Source organism: Siniperca chuatsi, linkage group LG2 (assembly GCF_020085105.1).
Source record: "Siniperca chuatsi isolate FFG_IHB_CAS linkage group LG2, ASM2008510v1, whole genome shotgun sequence".
NCBI lineage: Eukaryota > Metazoa > Chordata > Actinopteri > Centrarchiformes > Sinipercidae > Siniperca > Siniperca chuatsi.
In genome coordinates, this window is record NC_058043.1 from 11,813,870 (window position 1) to 11,835,052 (window position 21,183).

General features: G+C 38.3%; 1 protein-coding gene across 6 annotated transcripts in view; it reads right to left on the reverse strand.

Moving 5' to 3' along the window:
• tox2 (TOX high mobility group box family member 2) overlaps positions 1-20,425 on the reverse strand; it is a 108,603-nt gene extending 88,178 nt beyond the window's left edge. For 3 of the 6 annotated variants that reach the window (XM_044170323.1, XM_044170315.1, XM_044170283.1), the window contains exon 1: positions 3,855-4,476. In XM_044170323.1, coding sequence (XP_044026258.1) covers positions 3,855-3,947 — 93 coding nt within the window. In that variant the 5' untranslated portion in view covers positions 3,948-4,476. Of the gene's footprint in view, positions 1-3,854; positions 4,610-6,698; positions 6,803-20,238 lie in introns of those variants that run through there. The other 3 variants (XM_044170299.1, XM_044170292.1, XM_044170306.1) reach the window with 3 other exon arrangements.
• Positions 20,426-21,183: the final 758 nt, after the last annotated feature.

The following is a 21,183-nucleotide window of genomic DNA, read 5'->3' on the forward strand; positions in this document are numbered from 1 at the left end:
AGTACTTGCACTGCACAAACTGTGTATCAATAAAGCGTTTGCTCCGCACTGCGGTGAAAACGGCTTCAGAATATATAAATAACGTACAGTAACTTGGAACAGAGTGCAACTATGTAAAGAATAACATCTGCAAACCATTGGATTATAAACCTACAGTATAACTACAGTATAATTACATGAGAGCCTCTCTCTTGGGCACTGTGCTGTTAGAGGGAAGAGGGATGAGGAGAAAGTGGAACAGCTACAGTAATCTATCCAACTTCATTTCACCGGAGTGATTCTGCCTCGGGGTATGCACAAGTCATAATGCATTTGACAAATAGTCTCCCGCTAAAACAGGCATTTGCGAAGAAGTGGCCTTCAGCGCTCGTATACACAGCTGAGTGTACGCTGAACAAACAAGCCTCCCACTCAGTGAGGAAAGATGCAGAGAGGCTTCAAAGAGATTAGGAGAAATCTTGGGCGAAAAGTAAAGATGAGTCACAGTGATTGTGCAAGTGCAGGACAATGCAAGTTGGATGGAGCTGAGAAGAGCAACAGAGCCGTGGGGTTCACAGCAAAATACAAATCGATGCTTTTCTCATGTGCTGTTCTTTGCATTGATCTGAAATGTGGATGCACAGTTTGTTTTATCAAGGAATATACAATGAAATGTAGACAAGCACAATGGCATTTTTGTCTTACATAATGTCCTCATCTTGTGTTTTGGTCATGAAGTTTGGTTTGAAAAAGGAACACAAAGCATAAAGTTCATTAGACTCAATCATCTTTTGAATAAAGCATTTATGATTGTTACATACTTTATTTTTGTTGATGTCTAATTGCAGGGAAACCACTGCCTGAATTCAAAAGTCAAGTCCATTCATAGATTTGTGGGATTGACTTATCCTGTCAGTGTGATCCATATTGCTGGCATGCATCAATCAATCATCATGATGATGAATGTGGCCAATCAGCTTGAACCAGTTTCAACTTACACATTCTTTACGTTCCCCAATTATTAACCCCTTCAGGTCTAAAACAGAATGAATACAGGTTCAAGAATATGCACACACACACACACAATAATTCTCACAAAGCCTAATTGTCCCTCTCATAAATATATTTGTGTTTGAGTTTACACCACCAGAACAGGAAGCCATGGGCTTTTATATCTGGTCTGTCCCACTTAGTATTATGCTCACTTCCTGGTTGGTGTCTTTGTTACTGTACAAAACACACTAGTGAGTTTCACACAAGCTATATGTAATATGCCTGTTTTAAGTGTAAATGATGGTGAATCAACACCTTCGAGGAGGCTTAGACTGGGAGGGCTTGAGACTTTGGAGCCTGTTCATACCCTCTTTGTGCACAGCTCTTAGAACAGAAATGATTTATTACTATAATTTGTGCTTGTGACAAAAATCCAAGCCATAGTTACTGTTTATGAAAAACGGCTTCTTAATGCAAAAATCGCTGACTTACAACCATCTTTTCAATTTCCTGTGAAATATTCGAACAAAAATCATTGAAATCATGTCTGCAATAGCTATAACTAACTACATCATGACTGTAAAATAAAAAAATTACTTGTTTTTCATCACATTTGCAAGCTTCCCAGTTAACACCTGCAGCTGTAGCATTAGACCGCTGTGGCCCTGCGGGGGGGTCAGCTCCATCCCGCTCCTGAAATGAAACTGCCATAAAGAGGAACTATTGCCAAAACGTCATATAAAACTCCTGCATCATTATTCAACAGTTATGTGAAGTAGCAGCGGCACGGCACAGATAATATGTCACTTTACATCTTAGTCACAGCTGTTACTTTAGTAATGACAACGTTATACGATTCTGTCCTTGAAACCCAAACCTGCTTCTCACCAGGCCAACAACCTCTACGCTCGCTGAATCATGACAACTACAGTTCATTGTGTTAACACTACAAGACGTGAGACATGGCCTCGGTCAGACAGCCAGGTCTCATTGTGATCTTAAATATACATCTGCAGCTACTGTGTTTATGCCTATGTGTGTGAGCCAGACCTAGCCATACACACACACTAACATGCACACAAGCGTGATAGAAACATTACAAAAACCCTTCTATGTGAGAATATTTTGCCAGTCCTCACTTTATTAATGGATTCATTTAAGGTATGGTTTAAATTCAGACTCAGGATCAGTTTATGTTAGAGTTAAAGGGTTGAAGTTGATGTCACAGTAGGTTAGGGGTTAAGGAACGACTGTAGTCGATGTAAAGTACTCATGTGTTGTAATTCAAAGCTCTCTGCAAGTGACTGTGGGAGTGTGTGTCTGTGTGCAGCTGCCTGCATGTGTTGTTCATGTATACATACAGGTGACTGTGTGTGTGAATAGGGGAGATTAACAATTCAAATATTGTACTGTGCTATAATGTTTCACTTTGTCATCAGCAAATGTTAACTGTCTGCTGGCTTCCCTCCAGGTGCTAAGGCAAGCAAACCTATTTGAATGGATGTGTGTATAATGCCTTCTTCTAGCTCTGCCAAATGTTTACACAAGTTTTACCTTGACCACATGAAATAAAAGTAGCCTTGTTGCCTGTGAATTGTAGTCTTGAACTATTTGGCAGGTTTGTACATTTGTCATTTGTCTAAATGCAAAACCTTTATCAACAAAGCAAAGAGTCAGCACCGGTGTACAGCACATGGAAAGAGTGGAGCAGTGAAAAAGTGATCTCTTTACAGTAGGCCCCATGACATTCAACAGAAATATCAATAAGTGCATAATTCAGGAAACTTGACAATACAATGCAAACTGAATTTGTTTCTTCAAATAGAAGCTTGTCAGTGATAATTCATTTATGGCACCTATTCCCACTTCAATCTCCCAATAAAAGTGTCTGGTTCTAGTAATACTAGAATCCAATTCCGTTCTTAAAAACGCATGTGTCCGTGTAGATATGAGCACAAAAGCTGATAAATAAATTCCGATATTTCAGCCTTTTGAATTTTAAGCAACAAAGGTGGGTTTCGCTGTAGCTCGCTGATGAAGAATTAATTCCTAAAAAGTTATTATGTGCGTACTGATGAGATTGGATGTATGAGAAAAACGGTGTTCAAAAGCCTGTAAGAATATGCTACCGTATTATCTTCATGGAAACACTTTTATCGAGCAATGAGACAAAATAAGACACATTAATATGCAGACTGCCCAGTTAGAAGCAGCACGATCTTGATAGTTGTTTATTGAACTAATTGTGCATTGCCCCATGTGGGAACCTGTGTAGAGCAGATAAGATAGTGTGTTTCAGTTTGCTCGGCAAGGTTGAAATTATACAGGGCACAAGTTGCTGGTCTACATGTATTCAGTTTTAAGAAGAAAAACGGCGCATATTGAATTTGTGGCCCAGTTTGTTCGTCAGTACTCCCAGTGCTCTGGAGAGAGTGGTGCGCTCCAACTCAGCTCACAGGACAGCTATACAGTACAACGTACCCCCAGTTTATCCAGATGAACACATTAGCAAATTCTAATTAAAGGAAAACCCGCGTGGATTCTGTGATTTTCTGCAGAGTTCAAAAGATTTTGCAGCTCAGAAATACAACAAAGTTCAGTCATAATGCATTTTATAGACTCATTCCACTCTAAATTCATCCCGAGGGAACTAAAAGTGCAACACTTGTCACTAATGGTCTTCCTAACAAATCGCGCCGGATCATATATATATATCTATATATATATCTATATATATATCTATATATAGATATATATATCAATATATATACATATATATGGACCACCATGTGTGACCAATGTATTTGTGCGCGCGTGCATCATCACACAGAAGGCTGCACATCTGACCGACAATAAGCTCGTAAAGTAGAGATAATTGTTACCTTGTTGGAGTGGTAATAGTCCAAACCGGAGTCAGTCGGTAAAGTACATGAACCCACGCTTGAAGGGGGAGCTGGATAAAATCTGACGTCCATCTCAGAGTCCGCAAGACTGACGGCATGAAAGCGTAGCTCCAAAAAACCTGAGCGACTTCTCTCTCTCGCTCTCTCTCTATCCTGCACACACACACACACACACACACACACAGTCTCTCTCTTTATCTCTTGTTTATTAAACCGAACAAAAAGTAGTAGAAGAAGAAGAGGACCGAGTCTCTCCAGTCGTTCACTCTTCACATCCGTCCTACACTTACTTCGGCACTATCTGGGCATTCAGCACGGTGATGCTCTGATATAACATCCCTATAAAGTTCACTTGGAGAGAGGAAGAAAGAGAGGGGAGCTGCCCGCCTCGGTAATCACAGAAAACAAAAAGTAAAACGGTCACTGGAGTAGTTTGTCAGCGAGCCGAGCCGGCCGTGTTGCAGGTAAAGATGCAAAACTGATCTTGTCGACGGTTTCTCCCAAAACACCCGTGCTCCGTTCCTGGTTTCCAGACGCGCTGTAGCTTTGTCATGTGGGAGCGCTCGGATACATCCATGCGTTCCCGTCCACAGAGCGATTGCTAGGCTGCGACCTCTATCGGTCAGAGGAGGAACAGGCGAGAAGAGGGTCAGTGGAGTTGGGAGGATTGACAGGGGGGGTGTTGTGCAGTCCTCCCAAACTGAGGTCAAGTTACCTCTCAATTGGCTGGATGGCTGGATAGAGACAGTGGTAGTGAGAACATTACAAACCTAACTTTATCTCAAGTTATTTCAACTAGTCTAATCAGTCTGATTTAAAGACCTGTAAACAAATAGTTGGTTTCAAACTTGTTTTCTGTGATCTAACTCTGACAGTGTTATCAAGATCACAACCAACTCATAACCTCCTATTGGCTCTAGTCCTCCCTTGACACAAAATTGGTATAAAAATTGGATGAATGGATGTGGTCACTCCTTGTAATTGAAGGAGTATACCACAGTGGGGGAGGAAATATTCAAATTCTTTATTGCAGTAAAAGTAGCAATACCACACTTTTCAAAATACTCCATTACAAGCCCAGCATTTATTGGTACTTAAGTAAAAGTATTCGCAAAGTCCAATTAGAGTATCAGAAGTAAAAGTACTTAATGCAGAAACATGGACCCTGTGTGTGTTATGCTATTATATTTAAGGTCCAGTATGTAACATTTAGGAGGAGCTATTGGCAGAAATGGAATATAATAATATAATAAGTATGTTTTAATTAGTGTATAATCACCTGAAAATAAGAATTGTTGTGTTTTCGTCACCTTAGAATAAGCGCTTTATATCTAAAAAGGGAGCAGGTCCCCTTCCACGGAGGTCACCATGTTGCACCGCCATGTTTCTACAGTAGCCCAGAACAGACAAACCAATCACTGGCTCTAGATAGGGTCATTCGCTTTTTTCACAAGTTTCGTGCCCACCGTAGTTTCTCCTACACGCTTGGAACAGGAGGATGATCCGAGCGGTATTCAAATGGTTGCAAAGTGCAATTTCACCGCTAGATGCCACTAAATCCTACACACTGGACTTTAATGGAATATTATCACTGACGCAGCATTTTACTATAGTATCTGGTCAAGGTGGAGCTAAATTTGACTATTTTAGATACTGCTGGGTAGTTTAATCTATAATCTAATCTATAATGGCATCACATTTTATAAACTGATCACATGTTTTGCACGTAAAATCTTTATTTGCAAAGAAACAAGTAACTATAGCTGTCAGATAAATGTAGTGGAGTAAAAAGCACAATATTTTGGGTGTGGTTGAAGTATAAAGTGGCCTAAAATGAAAATACTAGTAAAAAGTAAAAATACCTCAAGATTGTATTACAGTACTTGAGAAAATGTATTTAGTTACATTCCACCACCGGTCTACCACCACATGGCACTTTATGTTACATTTATATGCTAAAATATAAATCACACAACTCAATGAAAAGTTTTGACAGGTAACAAATACAATCTATGTCAGGCTGCATTTCAGGGCAATGTGTACAAATGTATGTAATACCAGGTTTGAATATTTTATAAACATCATATAGCTTCAGTGTGGAAAAAATCTGAAACATCATATAACACATTTTTGTAACTCTAAAGCTATTTAAGGAAAAAAAATTCAGTATAAAATTGGGGTTCAAGCTCCATTAGCTTTGTATTATTGGTGTCTTACTATAATCCAGACAAGAAAATCTAACCCCAAATGCCAATAAACCACCCAAGGTTCACCTTTTCCTTTGGTTTCTTTGTAATGTAACTGACTGGACTGTCATGGATGTCCATTAACACAGCTACATGCCGAATATTAGGAGGGACACAGCTGAAGGTCAGTGAAGAATAACACCACAGACTCCAGATAAGAAAAGGCCAAATACATGTGTATAAATTCATGAATTTGTATTTTGCTGTCCCCTTTAAGATGCTATGTTTAAATGAGTTACATCTCTTTGATACCACTTGTTATGATGTGTAATACCAGCATTATTTAGGCTATAAAGTTCATGCTAAGCTATCATTTTTGGTAAGCTCTGTTTCACCTACTCCACTCCACTACATCACTGCCTACAGCTATTTTGTAAATTTACTTTTTTTCCACTTTATTTCATTTTGAAGTCTGTCTTCTAGCCAGTAGGCAGTTGAATACACACTGAGAATAGATAGACTTCTCACGGTAGCTGAGAAAATATACATTGCTACTGTGCTCCAGTTTTGACCCCTACATACACAGACACACACAATCACATTTACACACACCTGGACAAATGCAAAACATACTCACACAGCAGTCGACACAACAGGATGTAAACACAGAACAATGTCCATCCAGAGCTTCAAATAGGTGCAGAGAGGGAAAATAACATCGCTCACAGCCAAATGTGCATCACACTGTTTTTGAGAATAGGGTGGAGTGGTGTTATGCGCTCACTCATACGTGTAGGAAAGTGTCATTAATTTTTTTTTTTTTTTTCGAGGCAGAGCAACATGTAAGTTGCGAGTTCCGGCCAACATGTGTATTTCTTGTCTTTCTGTGCTTTTGGTGCACGTGTGGGAGGTTTTGTTCGAGTGTGATTGTGCATGTTTGTGTTAACCAAGCTGCTATTGTCATCCCAGTGGGTGACTTGTTGGCCCCCTCAGGACTGTGCCTATGTCCGTGTAGCTATTACGCTGCATGGCGGCTCCGGCCCTGGGGTGTGAGCCTGCTTTAATACCAGGCACAGATGGGTCGCACCGTGGGCGTGCTGTGGCGGTCTGCCATCAGCTGCCAGCTCAGGCTGTCCTGACTCCAAGCTCACAAGGTTAACTGTCACAAAGATACTGATTTCTTCTGATTCTATACCTCTGCTTCGCTGTCTGACTGATTCTTCTCTGCTTGTCTCTCACTTTCTCTCTTACTGTCACTTGTTCACTCGGCCTCTCAGTCACTGCTACAGCAGAAGATACAGTACACAGGGGTATCTGGCACGAGCCGACACATGGCTTCATGGGAAAGGAATGTGTGTAGTGTTTTGTGTTGCAGCACTGAGTAACACTGTGTATTGGCCAGACAGAAAGGGAATTATGCCATTGAGAAGGAAAGATGGTTGATAAAAAAAGAGGGGGTGGAAGAAATTTGGTTAATGGAAAGCAAAGAAAGAGGTGGAAGTGTGAGAAGGATGTTGGTAAAGATTGAGACAAGGGGTGGAATTAGTTGTGGGGTGGAGGGTTGAACAAAGTAGGGACTCAGACTGGTGTAACATGTAAATAAAGGGGAGATGACACAGGGAGAGAAAAGTCATAGTCACACAAACTTTAAAGATGTGTAACATTCAAGAACAACTTCTTTCCAACGTAGGATGCAAATCACATCGTCTAGCATACCATCCACTCAGAGCAATTAGCAGAACAAACACTTTTTATTGCCTTGGTAAGAGCACATGCTAGCACCAGGAAACGAGAGGAAAATATAAAACAACATTTTCCATTAAGGGTTACGACCCTGCCGGTACTTAGATAATGTCGGCAGTATTGGTTTTATAACTTCTTCTGAGCTTAAGCGATCTTACTTTTCGAAAATTGATAACTAATTTTCCTTTAGTTGAAAGATAACTTCTAGAAGTGGCGACTCTAAGCCCTCAAAAATGCTTGTTTCTTAAGTAAAGGTCCAATGTTCAGTAATGCTTTATGCTTTTAGAGGAGCAATTGGCTTTGGAGAGAAAAATGTCAATTTTAGTTAAATTGGTGTACAATTTCACTTGAAAACAAAACATTTACAAAGAGTGGCACAAGAAAGATTTCTCCTCTTGCATTTAAGTGAGCTGTTAATTCTTCTTCCACATGGAAATGTGCAATGATTACCGCCAATGAGCGATAAACAACACCAAAGAAATAATTCTCCCATTTATCTCAGGACACAGTGTGACTGGGGTTTTTGCTCATTATCTGCAATTGCTTGTTTGTTTCACATCACTGTAGATCATTTACAAGTTTTATCACACTATGAGCTATTTGCTACCTTCCCCCTTGTCTCAGTTTTTCAAAGCAAGTGTTTAAATTATATATATATATTACAAGGTTTCCTTAGTAAATGAGAGAGTACCACCTCTATGCTGTAATTGTTATGTGGGCTTAAAATGGACTGTGACTAATATAAGTCTTTATCACAGAAAATGTTCAAAATTCAGATGTCCTACTGCCACTAATTCAGTATTTCTTAAGTGGCCTCCTCCTCCACATGAGATAATACACATTAGCTCTCTCATCTGTAACAAATAAGCAGAGTTATGCAAGTGTCATTTAATGTCACTATAATAAGACCCTCAGTTCCCCACTAGTTATGGGAAGTGAAGCTGTCAAGGTGCAGTTTCGTCAGACACTGCAGGACTTTCATTGTGGTCATTTTGTGTAAAATATTTATGCTTATTCTTTGGTAAAACAGGTCAAAGCTTTCAGGTCCAGATATTACTGCTAGGCATTTTAGAATTCAAGTACTTTCTTTACTAACATCATCGCAGCACACAGTTATTTTTCACATGGATGTTGCACCAAGTTCTTTTCCTTTTAACCCAAATTTGCAGTCCTAAATGCTGCTACCATTCGCTCTGATTTAATTTGGCACTAACGTAAATGTTGTTAACAGCATTGCCTTGGTCCACTGGTAGAAATTCCATATAAGGTTGTCCTGAGAAAAGCAAACAGCAAAGTAACGGTAAACAGGAAATAGTTCAAAAGGTCCATTAAGCAGAGAGATGACTCATTAATGACCATAATTTACACAGAAAACACGCTGTTTTTGCAGTATTACAAAGAAGCAGCAAATTTGTGGAAAAAAATAAAACCCATGGAAACTGATTATGCTGAAAAGACTCACCTTTGCTTGGATTTGTGTCATTTGTGTTCTGGGAATTACTTTGTGATAGAGCAGCTTGTAAAAATGCTGTGTAAATGCCTTTATAAATGACTTTGACTTTGCCTTTGGTTCTCATACAATGAATTTCACTTTATGTCTATTTCAGCTCAATCAGACTGGTACTCAGGTGTTTAAATTTCCACCTTCATATTTCCGCTCATTTCCAGTTACCTAAATATGTTGAATGAAAAACCATTCAGCTCAGTGTGTTTGGTTGTTTCTCCTCAAACATGCATGTCAAATGATTTCTCTTATTTTGTTCAAAACTACTATGATCATAAACAGAAGACACAAACATTTAATTTAAATAGGACTCTGGGAAAGTATTGTGAGGATAAACAATGGAAATGATGACATGACAGGGTTTGGTGGAATACAATTCTGGGTTAACAAGGCATATAATGGCTCCAGACGCAACATAGGCTTTCTAGACACAGCAAGTAGCTTCTTGCCTAAAACTGACACACTGACCAAAGCCTTACAAAAGACCCCATTCTTGTCCAGGGATATTTTAATGCTGAGTGTCACTGACCCCCAGTAAATTTTATTTGCTCCCCTATGAGATCATATTTCTAAACGTTCGTTCAGAGAACACAACTGCCTGTGGCGAGTAAAGACGTACTGTATATGAAAACCTGTATCTAACTTAAGGAATCCGCAGACATTTCAAATGAATAAATGCAAGACTCAGAAACATTTCCTGGCATGGCATCAACTGAATTAAAATGTGCAAATAAACTAGAATGTATGATAGTTCCAGAATAACAACAGTTACATGCCAAAGAATGCTTTGCAGAATTTGCACTTCTCTTTACCAAAGCACAGTTGAGTTTTGTATCAAAGCTTGTGTGAATAAATTCTGTGTGAGGCCGTGGCAGGCGCACCACAAAGGGCTGTTCAATGGTGAACCTTTGCTAACCTTTTCTAGCCACTGACCTTCAATAATGAGACTATGTTGTCTCTTGTTCCTTCGGACAATCGGCCATTGAAACAACTGCCATTCATGGAGTCCGCACCACCCTCTGCGTGACCCTTTTCCATACTAGTAATTAGCTGCTGTTGCATTTCAACCAGATGCAAACCAAACACATGCAATATTTACTATTTATGACATTTTATTCAATTGTACGTTATTTGTTAGACAATTTCCATGTCAAGTATATGGACTGGTGGGTTCTGACTTGGTGGGGTCTGTGCATCAAAAACACAAATAATCCAAATCAATCAAATTATTTTTATTTTGACTTTTAAAAGAAATTATAAGGTCGTGAGGGGAAACAATGTAAATCTGCTTCTTTCTGTTTGATGCCAAACAATTATAAAATGTGTATTTTTAACCTTTAGATTTTTTTCTAGAAAATGTTATTTTAACTTGTGTTTTCACAGCCCCACCATCCCCTCATCCTCCCATTGCACTCCTGAATAAAACCCTCCTCTTCATGATCCTCTCATTCCCCGACCTTCTTATGTTGCACATGAGAAATGAGAGGGGGATGGGAGGGAAGATGAATGAAACAAGGAGTGGGGAATGAAAGGGAGGGGGGAAAAGAGAAGAGAGCAAGATTGGGAAAAATGCCCTTTGACTGGATTTAAAAGTCTGTGGCATTTCATTTTCAGAGAGAGGGGAGCTTCATCTCCTTCAGATCCTTTAAGGGCCAACCTAATTGATTAATGTTTCCATCTCATTGGGAAGAGGAGGGGGGCCATTTGAAGCTTAACTGGAGCCTTTCACATTCCCAAGTCTTAAAACAGAACCACCACAGAGAGAGTTGATGACAGAATGAAAGACAGAGTGATGAAACAAAAGTCTAAAATTCCAGTAGATGAGTGAAATATGTTGAAGGTCGAAATCGTTTCAACGATATACTGAACACAGAGGAATGGAGACATGTCTTGCCCACTATTATAAGATCTCCCTGTAATGAAATAATGTACAGGGTTTTAGCAATGAGGTATTCAGTTTTCAAAGAGGCTGTTTAGGTTTCTGCACCTGTCACAGGAAGACAGCAGCAGGCACTTTATGTGATTGGGAAATCTAATGTAAGAAAATCCATTGCCTTTCCATTCAAAGGGAAGCCTGAGAGAAAAAACATGCCAGTGACATTAAATCTGTGGTCTAAAGGGAAAATATATATTTATATCTTGATAATTTAGTGCTTCGAACAGGTGATGCTTTCCCCTCTAACAAAGTATTTAATTTTTTGATTCATGATACATGATACATAAGGTCTTACACTAATTTCAAGCTTTGCGTGCCCACACAAAACTGATCATGGCTGAATAGAAGTAATGGAAATTAATGAGAGGAGAAACTTATAACATTATAGCTCTACATGCTCAGGAGTAAGTTAATCAGCCTGGCGTGATTAGAAATCCCAAAAATCACTTGAATCACTGAAACTGTACCATGATTACTCGCCCTTTGCATGTTTTTGACAGCAACATGGAGATATTTATATATCGAAGACTCTGTGGGCATTTCCAATCACACAACAAAACCAGTGGAGAGAAGCCAAAACAGTAGTGGCCTTTACCCAACATGGTATACTAAATATGAAAGGTCAGCTTGCATGATGGGGGAGGGTGGCACTGAAGTCTAGCACATAGCAAACACAGACAAAATACTGTAATATCTATCAGGCAGATAGCCATGCTGCCTTCAGAGGTCATTTGAATGTGAAGGGTGTCGAGGTAAGAGAGAAGAAAAGATACATGGTTCAATCTCTCACTGGTATCCTTCTGCTGCTCTTGAATTGGAGATGCGTTGCTCTGCAGTATATTGCCCATTTTTATAAACCTTATTAATCTTGCAGCTCTTAAAGCTGGCGTTAACATCTGTTTCACTCACTGAGACAAAAATACAGTAATTTAATATTATTTTTTTAATTTGTTAACCAAAAAATTAGGAAACTCCTAAATAACAGCCATTCAAATGATTTCTATTCACTATAATTAAGGCTCTGTTTTATAACTCAAATGTCTTCGGAAACTGAAGACAGTTATTTAGCTGTCAGTCACTCTGAAAGCTGAAACTAAACAAAAATGATTACCTCCTATTGTTTAGTTGTTGTTCTCTCAGAATGATTTACTGTACAATACGTTTGACAAGGAATTTGCAGCTCTCTCAATAATTGATCTTAATGTAAATACAATATTTTTCAGTGAAAATCAACCTCTTTGACTATAGTTTCATGTTCAGCATTTTCTAATATGGCATACAGAGGGGAGCTATGTATTTCTGTCTTTGGGAAAAAAGATTGCCTACCAGCTTGAAATGAGTTAAACATTCGTATTTTAGATTAGACTGCTTTTAAATTAAGTTTGATCTTAAAAACGGCATAGTCCTTCATTTTATTTGGGCTTAGTATTATCTGTAGAAACATTGCTTTCAAACCCATATCCCATAACACGAATCTGATCCAAATCCATTAAGTTAATTAAAACATTTACATGTTGGAAAAGAGAGAACTAGGTTTGAGAAATGACAAGTTTGTACAGATACTGTGTCAAAGTCCCATCATTTGAATTACAAAGTCAGGTTTTTTACAAACCTGTACCACATTCTGAAATATAGTATACCAAATGGCTCATTTCATATTAATATTCTATTGACAAACCTATAATGTTACCAATTAATGACAATGGTGTAACTGTCGTGTAAATATACCACGTGGCTTTCATCATTCACTTTACATTAATATCATATTGATAATCTGTTTAATATACTAATGACATTGGTAAGAAATGTCTTTAGGTGTGACTTATATAAGTATTAATTACCTCTCTGTGGTTGTGCAGCTATTGTGAGTGTTTTGACTTGAGTTTTATGAGCACAAGGAAATCTAACCATGGGCACTGATTACAAAATACCACCACATGGCACTAAACACCCATAGTGAAAGCTACAACTCCAAATGAGTCGCCCCCGCCCTAATTGTGCATTCAGGTGGTTCATGTAAACCTTTAAAGTCCAATATTTATAGCCATCTGAATCAAATACCTCATAAATACACCATAGTCATGACAAAGATCATCTGAACAAGCGATTAAACAACTGACTGGTCCACAATGGATTTTATGGGATAGTGAGGGCTGCAAATGATATACTAGTTGTGTCTTCCAAAATTGAGCAAAAGAAAGCTGCGTGTTTTGTTCACGTGTGGAGCATTGCAATAGGACAGACCCTGTTGCCCGTAAATATTTGGTCTAGAAACGCCAACTGTGAAGGATCCAGCTCCTGAGTTGGTTCATAGCTTTGGTGATTGTTTCATAGTTTCCACCAGAACAAATGGCAGCCTACAGGAAGCAAAGAACTCAGTAACTTCCTGCCTTCAGTATCTCTTGCCCACGCTTATGACTTTGTTGACTATAAGATTTTACAGTGATTTGGAAAATCAGTTGATAGACAGTTGTAAGAAGAAGTACGGTAGTGACCATAGATGGCCTGACTGTATGCCGTTTATTTTGATGGTCAACTAATACAACACTACTAACACTCCCTTGTTGTTGAAAACAATCACTACCACTCACTGCACTGTACAACATATATTTGAAATATCAGTATTACTGAAATATTAAAGCACTGAAATTTAATTTGAAATTTAGTATGCACGGATGTTAAAAAGGCCTTGGTAACTTGCTTTCATTCGCAGACTGGCCATCTGGAGTGCCTGGAGTTTTCCTGGTGGCTAGACCTGTGGGGCAGGCAGCCAGCCAAACAAGGCTGATACAAAAAGATTTTAAAACGTCCCTGACTGTAGCCTGGTCTGACAGCTAGAGGGGCAGGGGCGGGAGGCTGAAATATGAGGAGAAAAAATGAGCCACACAGTGTAAAGAAAGATCCAATGAAATGCCACAAAATGATTTATTTATATGGTGGCCAAGCACAAGAACTACCATTAGTGCAACAAGTGTTAGTTCTGTTAACATCAACTTCCTGTATGGCACATTCAAGTTTAAAGTTATTACAGCTATATTGAGTTCACTAGTGATGTTTTACTGTATTTCCATATTGTGAGGGTCAGGGTGGCACAGTGGAGTGTCTGTACAGCAGTTTGTGATTGTCAAAATATCATCTATTACCATCACAGAAAGAGGGTATTTATTTTTTTATATTACAAGAACTTATTTGATTAAATTTCAAGAATATAATTTAATTAAGTTTTAAAGTTGCATTATTGCTATTTTGTGGCCACTTGGGGGCAGAAGAACTCCACAACAAGATGAGAAACACTCACTCCTGACATATTATCTCTTCATAAAGTTGTTATAGCTAATGTGTTAGCATAAAGTTGCCTTAATTTTATTTTATTAAAATTCTTCTCAAACTGGATTTAGGGATTTTGAATCCAAAACAAACAGACAGGAAAAATTTCACTTCCTGACACCAACCTTTGTTCTATTACCAGTGATCTGACTAAATTTTGACCTTCCATGCAATGCCAGCAGAATGGGAAGAACAACAAAACCGCCCGTTATTCCGACTTGGGAGTGTTCACTCATTATTCCATAATGGTTACCCTACTGCTAGCCATGTCGTCACATCATTTAATTGGCCTATAGCTACTTTTGCATTATTATGTAGTTGGAGTGGTTTACAAGTGATACCACATACAAACAAACACAATATAGCTCCTTTTGAATTTGCTGAATCAATTGCATTAGTGTTAAAATTGGATTTCATTTAGGTATTACTGCCATACCACCTAGTTCTTATCTTCCTCTCACTTACCAACATGGGAGGCAATTACTAATTACCATCTTCTTCAGAAGTCCAATTAACTTTACCTGTTCCCCACGAATACCAACACCAAACTCTATCTAGAATCAGAGGGTTATGTTGCTGACAGATGTGCTGAGGTCTATAGCTAGGCTCTGACCCCAGATGGAGTCATGGCAAAACACTTTTTATATCTGTAAACTAGTCCCTCCTTCAGAAATTCATTCAGTTTATGAATTACAATGGAGGGAGGTAAACAATCCCTTCCACCATACTCTTAGGTCTATGAATCTGAGTGAATGCCTTTGGGTTATGTAACGCTGGGGCAACATTCCAACCAATCATCACGAAGCTTTCACAGTGACATGTTTATCTTGACTTTACTATAGTATACTCCTAGGGAAGGTGGTGTTTTTTGGAAACTAAATCTTTACAAATTATTAGGCAAAAATCTACAAATATTTGATCTCTCCTTGTAGTTTCCAGAATGACAAATGAACAAGCATCAATCAAGCTCTGTCATCAAAAGACTTTTCATTCCTTGTGTGGTGACTTGGAAAACATTAATTATGAATATCTTAAATGAAGAATATCTTCATTTCTTTTCTCCCTGCATCTCACTTGTGACAGGAAACATTTTCAACTAGTACTGCACTGCATCACATTAATTGTGGTTTAAAAAAAAGGATTCATGGAGACACCATCCTCTTTAGAGAAACTAATCTCATGCATGATAATTAAGGATACTTTCTCACAGATTCTCTGCGAGCAATTTCCATCATCACAAAAGATGTATCTTGGATTTTAGATAAGTGAAAAGAGGAGAGGATCTACAGATTTATACCATCTTGTAAAGTTACATAAACCACTCTAGGCTCATGACATACTTAAATAAGCAAAGGTTATGTAACAGCTCTATAACTGCACTTTACCATTGAGTAGCAAAGCAAATTAAGAAGGTGCACAGGAATTTACAAGTGAAGCAAAACATTGTACCAGATTCCTGCTTTTGTTCTCTGTGTGCATTACGCTGTGTTTTCACATAAAAAGGTACAGCTGTAAAGTATTTCCTCCACTGCTGGTAACTCACAGGAAGTTAAAGGGAAAAGTGAAAAATAAGTCTGAGCTGCACAAATGCTAAGCACGCACATGCACATGCACATGCACATGCACATGCACAGGCACACACAGAGTGTTTCTTTTCCTGAATAGAAAGACTGTGTGTGTGTGTGTGTGAGAGAGAGACAGATGCGACTGCCTGTGTCGTGTACCCATCTATTAAAAGAGAAAGGGGTGTGGTTGTGAGAGCTGGAAGAAGTTATTTATCACTATTCTGTGTAACTGTGCCCCCTTATAAATTCAGAATAGCTGCTGTTATGAGTAAAGCCTTTCATGGGGTCATTAATATTTGAGAGAAAACATGGCTTTTTTATCACACGAACATTTTTACCATTTCTTTTCTCTGCTCTTGATGTGAGCCTTGTGTCACAGTGCATTACAGGGTTTTGCTTTTATCCCGCTTGGTTCTGATACTGAGTCAGCCACACACCTTCATGTGTCCCATTCTCCCCCTCTGAGATCATGAATTAAAATTTCTACTTGTGTTAAAATAACAAAGCATTTAGTCCTGCTTTGATCTTAAATTCCATCTGCCTCATTCACCCTCCTCCTCAATCATAAATGTTTCCTTTACCTTATTATCGCAAAATTCACAGCACAGCTCAATTATTTCCAACATGCATCATTATCATTGATTCACCATAATCATGTCTGTCATTTTGTATATTCCCGCTCATACTCGATGGACATGGAAGTAATATAGAAAACAGATGCAATCAAGTGAATAACAGCTTTACAAGACTGCACATCTTCGTGTTGCTAAAAAATGTAAACAACCTGTTCTGTTTACTGTGGTGTCTTCATACTGTTACCATAAAAGTAAAGGATGGATCACAGACTTTTATTTGGACGAACACAGGACCTGTATCAAGGGATGTTCATCAACTATAGCCACTCTTAACACATATTACACACTTTTGTATCGACACTATATGAAGTATTAGAGCTGAAATTATGTTTTTATTAATTGATTAGTCAAAATTAATGGTAAATGGCAACTAATGACCGATTAAATATTTCAGGCATTTTTTAAGCAAAAATGTGAGGATTTGCTGCTTTCCACTTAACCAGCAACAGTCACAGCATAGGAAACATTTGGAAAAGGTTCACAGTAACATTTTGGACATAGTCTGCTTAAGGTTCCCTCTGAATTATATCAATATATCTTGATTATTGCTACAATAAAGCCTGTATCATAAAGTATAAATGGACCTTTATAATGGCTGTATGTTCATCACCAGTTTAATTCCAACAGGCCACCTATCTACTAAGTACAATATGTGTAATGGTGTTATATTTTAGCCCCCAATGATGCATTAGTATACCTTACTTTTATGTCTTTTATGTTTTTGTGTAAATCAAATAATAATGTTTGTGTATTTATAAAACATGCACATGGCACTTGTTTGGAATGCACATTAAGTGTAAGATATTGTGCGGTATGTATACAGTATTTGTAGATCTGTGTAAGTAATGTATCTATAAAATTCTCAAACTTAGATTGTGAGAGTCCTATCATCTTTGCAGAGATTAACAAATCCATAAAGCTGTGGTGTTTTAATCATAGTTTTTTGCTGATAAGACTTTAAAAGAAAAATATACAATGTTGTAAAGAAGAAGGCTGTTGTGTTGTGAAACCAAGTTAAATCAATGGCAACATTTAAAAAGGCCACCTTTACTGTTACAGCACTTCCATTTTAACTGCTAATTCAACTTCTTTCAGTATTTGTAATACAACTGCCACTTCAACTACAATTTCAACTGTCAGTAGCCTACTTCAACTATTTTAACTCAACAGCAGCTCTGAGCACACCTAAATCTTCTTCAAAGAATGTAGCCTTTAACTCATAACTAGTTTATGGTGTCGTATTTTTTCTGATTTGTATTCGCCATCATAAAAGCTAGGGTAGGTAATCTATTTCAGAAGCATTTTGTTATAGTTGTTGAAATTCTCTTTACATCCCGACAGTAGTCAATAAATCAAATGGTCTGGAAAAATGTTTTTTAAAAATCCAGTACCTGTGGCTGTCGCAGGCCTGTAATAAGCCCATCCAATGGCTGGCCTACCTGCCTTTCTGTCTACCTGTCTACCTCCCAGTCTACCTACCTATCTACCTGCCTACCTGTGTGCACTCTGCCCATTCACTCATTGCGCATGAAAATGTGTTTTGGGGGAGTGGCTTTGGAGGGAGGCCTGAAGGGATGGGGTGGGATTTTTTTGGTTGGATATTTTCAAAATCTAGCTGCCTCTTGCTAGTTTCTCCAATGTTACCTAGGCTAGCTTTAACCTTGTTGTCCAATACTGTTTTCACAGTTTCACAATTGCTTCCTGTAACCTCAAACACCAACCGCTTTCTTCAGCCTTTAGTGGAAGTGTATTAAGCTCGCTGCATAGCTGTGCACACACATACATGCATAGTGAGGGCAGAAGAATTCAGATGTTTTTTCTTCAGAAAATTTGGTGGCCCACAGTCATGTTGGTGTTGTTGAAAACAACAAATACCCCATACCAACACACCCAGTTGTTAGCCGTCATGACTCATTACAGGACACTATGATTATACCATATTGAAAATAGATGATGCATGATGCACAAAATTTTAAATGAATGTCTACAACTTAATTGGAAAAAGCATCATGGTAAATCAGACTTGATGTTTGCTAACTGAACATATATAACAACAGAGATGAATATATAGAATATAGAACAATATAAGTTCTGTATTTTAAATTAAACTAAAAAACAGACTGGATGAGAAGAATAACCCCTCAATCTCTTAAACACCTCTTGAACCTTTATTCTAAATAACCAGCTTGGTGAATAAGTAATAAGTAATAAGTAACATCAAATATATTTTTAAAATAGCCGTATTAATCGTAAAGATTCATTGTCACAGGACTGTTGTCCTCCAAGAAAATGTATTCACAGAGCTGGCATAACTTTCTCCAATTATTCGACAGAGCAGCCAGTGTACCAGAGAGAAGCCTGTCCTTACCACATCTTATTCATCGTATACATCATACAATTGGTTCTGATCTAATATTCTCTGTATGCATCTCAGCTCTGGTGCCCTTTCCACAAATCTGATGTTTAGTTTATATCCCAGTGGTAAACAAAATGAGGAAATGTTCACAATGAAGCTGTTTATTTAAATGTCGGCTTTTTCCATTTGTATCATGTATCCAGTAGAGTTTGTGCTGTTGCAGTTTCTCATTCAGGTTTAACAGTGTATTTATTTTGTTTGTCTGTAATTGTGCATCAGGAAGAATACATGCTCAGATTTTACCATCATTAACATGTGGCTGAATGATAAAGTAATTCCAAATTACAAATGGATTGTACAAAATAACAAATTGAGATCAGGGGTTTATTTTAATTGTAAAAACAAGATCTTTTAGTCATTTTTCTCACGTCATACTGTAAAATGATACTAGAGAAATGAAACATTTGTTATCCAGCCATCACTTTTGTTTATCAGCTAATAAATCATTTTAATTTTTGTCATCTGTGCGAAAAATGACTCTCAGTGCTGTGAAAAACAACACAAAATCAAAATCAATCTCATTCTCATATCTAGTCAGCAACAGGCTCACTGTAACAGTTGCTTTCAGTCTATTATTTCCATCCATAATGTGCACAGGTGCAGCTTAATTCAATTGGAAGACGTTGCTGTGGTTATTCACAAATAGGTCTCCATGTTACCAGTAAAGCTGTTGTCATGGAGATGATGAGGCTTATATAAGCTCAAATGTATTTTTGTTCAAAACGAGTGCATTGTCTTTACTGTGTTCATTTCATTATTATTTGTTTAGACCCACACATATAACCGCAATTGATTCAGCTGTCTCTGTATTTTTTCAGACAGGCAGAGTATAAAGCAATACACTTTAACATGCATTTTTTGGATGGCTTGCAAGGCATGAAGGCTCTGCTCTTAGGCAGAGACATTTTATGCCATCTGCAAAAGTTGATAACGGGCATTTTGCATTTCCCCTCAGAATCACTTTTATCGGTATCACTGTCACAAGCAGAGCTGCAGCCTTGATATTTAAAACTCAGATGTCTGGTTTTTAAAAAAACAATGGGATCCTTACCTTTTAGTCAACTATGCTCCGACGATGGAAAATGCTCTTGCAGTGGGGTGGGGGGTGTCATTCACGTCACCTTTAACCCCCTTTCTGCCTCTAGATCCAGCACCTACCAGCTTTCAACAGAGGATTAAACAGCTATTGACAGAGGAGTGACGTGATTGACAAGTTATGGTTTCCTTCCTTGTCAGAAGGGCCTCTGTGTCTGTCTGGCCCATGTCTTCCCAGAACACACATTTCACATTCCAGCGCGACTTGAACAACTTCTGAATTTCTCTGCTGTAAAATACGAGAGAAATGTCTCGAGCCTCACTGTTCACACTGTTTGTCTAAAATGGCTCCTGTACATCAACGGGGGGAAATAAAATTCTTGAATAAACTAGCATTTGAGTGTGATGTAAAGTTCTTACTTTGCTGTATGAACAGGGTTTCTCTCACAGTGCCTATGTCCAGTGTTCATCAGCACAGTAACACCTACAGTCTGCAGCAGACACTCGTCTCAGATGAGGGAATTTTCAGCCTCAGAGGAACATGTGGGAGTAGGTATTTACTGTATATTCATTTTAAGCCTTTGACTGTATTTAAACTGAAAGAAGGGCAGTTGGCGGTGGGTATCACTGCTTGTGCAAAAAACTACTTCAAACAGACAATGACAAAAAGTTTTGAATAAACCCTGTTTAGTTATGATTTTGTCTGGGGAGCCCCTAGTGTTACAGGTACAGCACTCGTGCTTCATGAATACATTACAGCACTGTTATAATCCAATAAGCTTTGTGTTTCTTAACATTGTGACAGCTAAGTAGAAAGAACACAGAATGCTGGTGGACAGAGATCAAAAGTAAAGTGACATTCCTACTAATGTTCCTGTCAGATGACACAATATGTATGGCAGGTAAGTTAGCTCTATATCAATAAGAAGCGACAGAGAATAATAGCATAAGGCGTAAAGCT